The sequence below is a fragment of the Oryza brachyantha genome, chromosome 3 (genome assembly GCF_000231095.2).
Source record: "Oryza brachyantha chromosome 3, ObraRS2, whole genome shotgun sequence".
In the NCBI taxonomy this organism is placed as follows: domain Eukaryota; kingdom Viridiplantae; phylum Streptophyta; class Magnoliopsida; order Poales; family Poaceae; genus Oryza; species Oryza brachyantha.
In genome coordinates, this window is record NC_023165.2 from 24930906 (window position 1) to 24939831 (window position 8926).

Consider the following 8926-nt stretch of genomic DNA (forward strand, 5'->3'; position numbering starts at 1 on the left):
TCACCTTTCTTTTCCATGCCCTTTTTTTTTCATCCATCCTGTTTAATTTTTACCCTTCCATTTTGTATGGCACAAGAAGCATGTGCCTTTAGTAATTCTCTAGTAATAAATATAGTGAAGTTCTTTAAAATATACGAAATGGAAATTCTCATGAGGATAATGCTTATACTTCTGACCCCCTAGAACTGTACTGATTAACACACTTCCATCCCTTTTTTTTATATCTTTAATTTTCTCGGAAGAGGTGTGAGATGTCGCATTCGGGATGTTAGGTGATTTTTTTTTAATTCATGCGATGTCACGATGTGTTCTTCCGAGTGTTAGGTGATGGATGACAAAGCGTTGTGACCTGTGTGATCTGTAAGTTGAGTGGTCGAGCTGCTGTTCCCTTTTGCGATTTGGCACCCTGCGTCCTGATTAGCGGTAGCTAATCGCAGCAATTATATAAAAGCGAAGCATATCTCTAAGCGCACAGGATCGCGGTTTGGTTCGACCCATTTTCTCCGGTGAAGAATCTTGCCCGCTGCTTGGGTTGGTGGCGATCGTGAAAGCTAACACGCACATAAATAAACTAGAGTACTCAATAAACTAAGCTAAATGGCAGAGCACCCCAGTTAATTATTTTTCCTTCTTATGGGACCAACATCCTCGATACTTTCAGCCATTTGCTTAGTGTCATTAGATATGAGTATATAATCTCGTTATGCGAATTTTCCCTTATTTCTTTTCTGGAACATATTGTTTAAATTGCACCACAATTTACACTAAATCAAGAGATTGTTTCCATCCAAAAGTAACCATATCCATAAGAAAGTGTGTACGTTACTACTAAACAAAAATGGTTGCGCTGGAAAAGAGAAAAAAAAATCGTCATGGGCGACATGCTAGTGGCAAGCAATAAAAAGAGCAAGAAAACAAAACGACCAATTTACATGCCTAACCTCCCAACAAAATAGAATAAAATAATTAACGAGGGCTTGGTATTTAATAAATAAATAAATAATCTTTAGATAAATAAATAAAATATGAACAAATAAATAATTTTTAGATAGATAAATAAAAATAATTTTTAGATAAATAAATAAAATATGAACAAATAAATAATTTTTAGAAAGATAAATAAAAGATGAACCAGAGGTTGGTGATGCTGATGCGTCCGGTCCGGTGTGGTGGTGGGGGTGCTGGCTGATCACTGCAGATAAAAACTCACACGAATCCACTACCTCCCAAACCCCCGAGCGGAGGAGGAGGAGGACGCACCCACCACCACCACCACCCGCCGCCCACCATGGCCATGGCGACGGCGCTCCGCAAGCTCTCCTCCACCGCCCTCCGCCGCCAGCCGCTCTCCCGCATCACCCCGCTCCACTACATGGTACGCCCGCCGCCGCGCGCTCTTTTCCTCCTCCTCTTCTTTTTTTTTTATTGGGCTCTTGAGAAATGGTCATTAATCCGTTTCATGGATTGGTTTTTGGGTTCGCGCGCGCGCGTAGGCGTCCCTGCCGGCGACGGAGGAGAGATCCGGAGTCACCGTACGTGCTTGCTCGCTCTCTCCTCTGACCATGTGCTTCGTGTGGGTTTTTGATGATTCATACACTCATCGTTGTGTTTGGTGGCGTTGGGCGCAGTGGCCGAAGCAGCTGAACGCGCCGCTGGAGGAGGTCGATCCCGAGATTGCCGACATCATCGAGCACGAGAAGGCCCGCCAATGGAAGGTCTCTGGCTTTCCAATCACCAGGAATGCTTTGGATTGCTTGGTGTTTTGTTCGCCAACACATTGCTGAATTGCGGCAACCCGTTTGGTGCAGGGTCTGGAGCTCATCCCGTCGGAGAATTTCACGTCGGTGTCGGTGATGCAGGCGGTGGGATCCGTCATGACCAACAAGTACAGCGAGGGGTACCCCGGCGCCAGATACTACGGTGGAAACGAGTACGGTTGATTGCGCTCTATCAGTTTCTCTTTGTTCAGATTTCGTGCTTGTCAAAATGTTTAATCCGAAAGAGAAACCAATGCTTACTGGTGTGATTGATGTCAATTTCTGGGTGGCTCTGGTTTTTCTTGCCTGCAGGTACATTGATATGGCTGAGTCATTGTGCCAGAAACGTGCTTTGGAGGCTTTCCGTTTGGACCCAGCGAAATGGGGAGGTGAACTGTTTTTACTCTTCTATGTTGCGTTGTCATCATGTTCTTCTATGAGCTCCAGCTTTCATGTGCACCATTAGCCTTTAGCCCTCTTTTATTTCCTGCTTTGGGTGATGCAAATGAGGAAAAGGGTTAGGGGCAAGAAGGTTCTTTTGAATAAGAGTACTTTTATAGTTCAAGGAAAGTATGGAAGTGTTCCATGGTTCACAAACTGTTAAGAGTACTTGATCAGAAGCCTTTTTACTAGGTTCTTGATTTACTTTAACTTCCTCAATAGTACAATGAAAAGATTACACCATTTATAAACTAATCAGTTGTTCATCACCCATACAAAGTTGTTCCAAAACCTGCATACAAATGGTGCACAAGTGGTTAGTGGTCCTATTAATTTTGTTTTTTGAATTGTTATTTGTTAGCATCGATATTAACTGCTTTGTTCTTAAAATTTTAGTTTGCTTTCTCCAAAAAGGTGTCATTGTAACTTAACCAATTTGTATCTCTGCAGTGAATGTGCAACCTCTATCCGGGTCACCTTCCAACTTCCAAGTTTACACTGCCCTATTGAAACCACATGATAGAATCATGGCTTTGGATCTTCCTCATGGTGGACATCTTTCCCACGGTTACCAGGTACATGGGTCTGGATCTTCCTTGTTGTCTTTCTTTGTCCTTGCAAGTTTTGTGGTTGCTTTCTATATTTGTTATGTCTATTCAATTCCTGTATTGTTACTTGCAAAGTTACAATACTTGAGTGTTAACTGCACTTGCTATTCTTATATAGAAGTATATGACAATGAGTTCCTTCCCCCCGTAATTCTTAGTTATGTTCAGATATAATGGTCTGACACTCATCATCCCATGGCTCAGTTGTTCAACTTCTTGATGGTTGCAGACTGATACTAAGAAGATTTCAGCAGTTTCAATATTCTTTGAGACAATGCCTTACAGATTGGATGAAAGCACTGGCTTGATTGATTATGATCAGGTGTCCTGTCCTCCTCATCTGTTCTGTTCTATGCCATTTGAGTTCATCATTATTTTGTAGATATGGTTTTTCATGAAAGTGGGCAAAATATGTTCCTGTTGCATTTAGCAGATCCCACAGCTGAAACAAAATGATTTCAATTAGCATTATGTAGGATATTTTTCATTTATTCATCTCTCTCTCGATTGTGAAATTATTTCAAGATGAACCTAGGAACTGCTAACAAGCTTGATTTTCTACTTCTGTGCAGTTGGAGAAAAGTGCCGTTCTTTTCAGGCCAAAGTTGATCGTTGCCGGTGCAAGTGCATATGCGCGCCTTTATGATTATACCCGCATGCGGAAGGTGGATTGTACTCTTTGATAGTGCATTCTGGATATTCATCTTCTGTAGTCAGTCAAATAATCGCTTTTGCTATTCAATCTGCAGATATGCGACAAGCAGAAGGCAATACTTCTGGCAGATATGGCACATATCAGTGGGCTCGTCGCAGCTGGTGTTATTCCATCTCCTTTTGATTACGCAGATGTGGTGACTACCACTACTCACAAGTCACTCCGTGGACCACGTGGAGCCATGATCTTTTACAGGAAAGGAGTCAAAGAGATAAACAAGCAAGGGAAAGAGGTATACTTGAGAAAAACAATAGCAAGATAATAGCATAGGGTGTTGTACTGTTTCTTCTTTATCCTGTGACTCTGCGAGGTCATGCTGTAATATGTCTTTTATTTTTTAAAAATAAGAAATTCTAATGACCCTCGACCATATAGGTTATGTATGATCTTGAGGACAAGATCAATGCTGCTGTCTTCCCAGGTCTGCAAGGTGGACCTCATAACCATACCATTACTGGCTTGGCTGTTGCACTTAAGCAGGTCTGCAGCACTTCTTATCGCTGATGTTTTATATTATTTTCACATCACATTGTTTGCCTTTTGCCTTTGACTCAATAGGAGTTCCTAATTTCCAGGCAACTACTCCAGAGTACAGAGCTTATCAAGAGCAAGTTATCAGTAACTGTGCAAAATTTGCACAGGTACGTGTTCAAATTTTGCTAGAATTATTTTGCTAGCTTATGTTCACCTCAGCATGTAACCAAATGCAAAAGATTATACCCCCATGTTTTGACTTTTGCTTATGCTTATAAACCAAAATTTGAATTTTCAACCTTAAATTTAGAGTTGATTTTTAGGTTTTCCATTGTAGTTTATTTTTTAACTTTGGCTTTTATATCACTATGAACACCTATATAAAAGCTTTAATTGCAAATTATTTTCTATTTGCAAATTATTTTCCGTTTGCAAATATGTTGTTTGGTGCTCGGCCAAAAAAAAAATGCTGTTTGGTTTTTTATTTTTAAAAGCCAAAAGATGACCCATTCAACATTTCAACATGATGAATTGTACTTTAACATTTAGACAACTTCCTTATCTGATGGCAATTTGTTACTTCCAGAGCTTGACAGCAAAAGGCTACGAGCTTGTCTCTGGTGGGACTGACAACCATTTAGTGTTGGTGAATCTCAAGAACAAGGTAAGGCGCACATGTGTGAGGCTTTGGGTGTTTTCAGATATTTTGTTCCTGCCTTTAAACTTTTCTTATGCTTGCTCACCAATGAGACTTGGAGAAAATTTCCTTTTTAACAACATTAGTTGCTGTCTATTGATGTATATCTAACCTCAAGCATGTGTAATTGTGTATAAATGATAGCTAAATGTGCTTCACAGATTTGATTTTGAATTTTTATATCATATGGGGACAAATGTCATCCTTGTCCAATTTTGTCTAGGGCATAGATGGTTCAAGAGTGGAGAAGGTTTTAGAAAGCGTGCACATTGCAGCAAACAAGAACACAGTTCCTGGTGATGTTTCAGCTATGGTACCAGGAGGCATCAGGATGGGTAAAACCCGTCCCTATGTAGTATTATTTTCCTTAATTTACTAATATAGATTCACCAAATCTTAATATCAGCTTCATGATCATTCAGGAACCCCGGCACTTACCTCAAGAGGATTTGTTGAGGAAGACTTTGCTAAGGTTGCTGATTTCTTCGATGCTTCAGTGAAGTTGGCTTTGAAGGTTAAGGCCGCAGCAGGTCAGTCAAATTCCTAGGATTATTTTTGTTTGGAAATGTTGCCAATACTGTACAAAACAGTTTTTGCATGCATCACACTAGGATCATCGTATTCATTGTGGTGTTTTTCCTCTGGCAATTTAGGTGGAACAAAACTGAAGGACTTCGTTGCCACTTTGCAATCTGATGGCAACATTCAATCCGAGATTGCAAAGCTTCGCCATGATGTGGAGGAATATGCGAAACAGTTCCCCACAATTGGGTTTGAGAAAGAAACCATGAAGTACAAGAACTAAGAAACACTGAATTGAACAGCAAGGTATTGTCCTGAGTGATAAATCGGCTCCTCCAGTTCAGCACTTCTCTTGTACTTTTTGTTGACCATTCTGCATAAGTATATTGGTTGTTACGAAAAAGCAGAAATGCCTAAGCCTTGGCTCCGATCATGAGCTATGTTTGCTATTCCATTGTTTCGTCAAGTTTGCAGCCTCTGCTTCCTGTATGCTGTTTTACCATTCCCAGAAGCAAATTAACTGTGCATTCTGCTACCAGTCACCGAATTCTTTTGTTGCCTTTCTTTCAGGAAGCAAGGTATGATGCTGAATTCCCGAGGTGAATATTGGAGTTCTTGCAAGAACAAGTGGGTGTAAACATAAATCCATCGAGTGCCATCTTATGTAAAAGGGACCTCGGCATTTTACATCATGTGGAAACTTTGTCAATAGTTCTTATTGTAGACACCTACTGTAAGATGCTATACTAATGCTATATTAACGTTCACTCTTCTCGGACAAGCAGTTGCACATACTCTCGTGTATTCTGTGAATAATTCGCATGATTGCGAAATTTTTCGTGTTCGTCAATTGTAAGCGTTTGGTCCTATCACAATTTGAAATTCCCCGATCCGACTTAGACTACTCAATTGTGAGTAATGGCCTATTCGATTGGGAGCCAAAACAGATGATTTGATATGGTAAGGATTAACTAGGAAGAAAGTTATTCGGTTCGTATGAACTAAGTATATGAAAAACAAATGAAAATTTTCTTTTCTAGAAGTTATAGGGAGAAAACATAAGAAAATTTCACTTGAAACATAGCGAAAAAATTGATGTAGGATGCATTTATATTCCTCCACTTTTCCAATTTATACCGGTTTAAATTCGCACCAATGCAATGTTGCTGGCGACGACTTAAGCAGGGATATGAGAGGGACAGATGCACAGATTTCTCGGAGGAGATGCGTCGGATTTGTTCGTCACTGACTAACTGCCGATGGAGCAGCGCCAACAACTCGGCGACCCTATGGGGGTCAAGTTGTGAGCTAGACCTACGTGAAACTCATGTGCATATGAGTAAAATCTAATCCATAGGCCTCTCGCGGTGGGGACTCACCATCGCCGGAGCTGGAGAAGAAGAATGGAGGGAAGAAGGGAAAAGAGGATATGAACTAAGAGAAAATCCAGTGTACCATTGACTTCGGCCAATTCCAGGAGTTGTTACCCTAACTTCTACACCTTTTGTTCTAGAATACAAGCAATTCTAGAATTTGAATATTATTCCATAATATAAGTATTTTTTTTATATTTGTGGTACTACTTGTCCTATGAATCATTTCTTATTTAAAATTATTTTTATTTTATCCTCATCTATTCTGCTATTTCCCATCCGCTTCTTATTTAGTAAGGGGAGCAACGGATCTTTTTTTCAAATCTTTACTAACAAAACTAAAAATACTTATATTTTGGAACGAAGGTAGTATAATTTATCATCTCATCTGGTTAGTCCCGGTTAGCATAGTACACTTTTGTCCTAATGATCCATAGGACGAAAACTCCTAAAATTTGAATTTTTTTTTGACAATTTTGTTCTAATGAAACCTCCTGGCTCCCCAGATTAGATAGACACACCTACCTCTCTGTTGCGAAGCCCAGCTCTAGCTCCGCGCGGAATGGCACCTACACATTGTTTCGACTTAACTGCTATTAATTTTTATTTCCTATGATAAAAAATACTTCATTCAAGATGGATCAAATTTATAAAATCATGGCTGACAATTTTAACTAAAATAAGTTTATAAAACGGAACTGCTATATATGCTATATAGTGTCTCAATAAAACTGGAGGGAAAACTTCCAAATTTTCCACCAGCAGATTCGTACACATGATGGGAATAAAAAGAAATTCAAGCGCACGTCCGGCATGAGTGAGTAGAGCTCTGAGCCTCTGAGACCCCGCGGGAGCTACCATGGGTTTGCTGATTTACGTAGTAGTCCCTCTGTTTCACAGTGTAAACGTTTTCGCTATTTTTAGATTCATCTATATTTATATATGTGTCTCGATTTTAGTTAAATAAATTCTTCATCATTATTATTGTTCTACATATATTATTTCTTAATTACTTTTCACAATAATCTTTTCTTTTCAAAAAAAAGAGAGAGTGATGGGCTGGCTGGTTCCATAATCATTTTTGGTTTTAAGACAACATGGAACTTAAAAAGAAAATTTTCTAAATATATCCCTCTTGCACGCTATCTTAGATTCTCAAGCTGTATCCAATGGTTTAAACTTAAAAAGTTTTCTTCTCATTTGTTTTGTTAAAGGAAATTTTCTCCTTTATACTTATGCCTATAAGCTAAAATTTATATTTAACTTTAACTTAAATTTAAAGTTCAATTGAATTTTTTTGTTTTTAGACTATCAAAACACACACACACATATATATATATATATCCATAAATTAATTATAATTATTAATAAATTATTTTCCTTATGTTGGCTGATAGCAAAATGGACACCTTATGGCAAATGCACATTTCGCCGTCAGTACTGCCATGTCCCAAAGTCGTGCGGCATGGTAAAAGCATCTCCAACAAATTATAAAATAGAGAATAAAAGATAAAAATTGAGCTCTAGCAAAACATTCATTTCATTCTCTATTTTTAGATATCATCATATTTAAAAAGAGAAACTCTATATTTGGATGTTCTCTCTCTATACTAAGAAAAATATAGAAAAATATAGAGAATGTCATATATGAATGATCTGCTGAAGTACAAATAGATATAGAGAATAAAACTGTTTTATACGATCATCCGATGTTAATGACTAAATTTAGATATCTATTAGTATGCTTTAAATGTTTTTTCCGGTATGACTATTCTACGCTGTGCCAACCCACAAATGGCCACAGCGACACTAGCAGTCACCACGCGTGTACCTACCCTTCGACCTCCACGTCAACCACGACGCCGGCCGCCCCCACACTACATGCATGCAAAACGCAACGATGCACTCGCGTCGCATGGGCCACTAGCTACACGGCCCTACTTGAGTATTTATATATTCTTTTTTCTAAAATCTTCAGCTTAAGATTTTAATGAGCGGAGAGTCGTGACTTCTAGTTTATTTTACATATTTTAAAATATTTGGTTGTTTTTATTGAAAAAACCTAGGCATCGGCCTCGTACTAACCTCTCGATAATATTAGCTACATGTTCTCTTGATATATGTTAACGTGTTTTTCAAACCGTAAAATAGTGTGTTTCGTGCAGAAACGTCCTATATATAGTTTCTTTCAAATATTAAATAAATTAAACTTTTAAATTTTAATGCTTAATTCTTAATTAATTATATATTAATCGTATTTCTCGTTTTACATAAGATAATTAGCTAATTCTAATGCTAGTATCAATACGCAGTTTCACTGCACAGTTCCCAAAATAGCT

The 8926-nt window shown here is 38.5% G+C and overlaps 1 protein-coding gene across 1 annotated transcript; it reads left to right on the forward strand.

Annotated features, from left to right (window-relative positions):
* The first annotated feature begins 1273 nt into the window (after window positions 1–1273).
* On the forward strand, window positions 1274–6096 carry LOC102708325 (serine hydroxymethyltransferase, mitochondrial). The gene is made up of 16 exons (XM_006651738.3): window positions 1274–1375; window positions 1494–1532; window positions 1629–1715; window positions 1809–1930; window positions 2070–2146; window positions 2649–2773; window positions 3036–3128; window positions 3379–3471; window positions 3556–3753; window positions 3897–4001; window positions 4097–4162; window positions 4582–4659; window positions 4916–5027; window positions 5115–5222; window positions 5346–5520; window positions 5785–6096. The coding sequence occupies exons 1-15, from the start codon at window positions 1289–1291 to the stop codon at window positions 5495–5497; spliced, it is 1542 nt and encodes a 513-aa protein (XP_006651801.2). The 5' UTR covers window positions 1274–1288; the 3' UTR covers window positions 5498–5520; window positions 5785–6096.
* The last annotated feature ends 2830 nt before the right edge of the window (window positions 6097–8926 follow it).

Bases quoted from the DNA above. Each gene is read 5' to 3' on its own strand.
- LOC102708325 (XM_006651738.3), top strand. From the start codon at position 1,289: ATGGCCATGGCGACGGCGCTCCGCAAGCTCTCCTCCACCGCCCTCCGC. The intron at 2,774-3,035 runs GTACATGGGTCT...TGATGGTTGCAG, and splicing joins ATCTTTCCCACGGTTACCAG to ACTGATACTAAGAAGATTTC. The intron at 3,754-3,896 runs GTATACTTGAGA...TCGACCATATAG, and splicing joins TAAACAAGCAAGGGAAAGAG to GTTATGTATGATCTTGAGGA.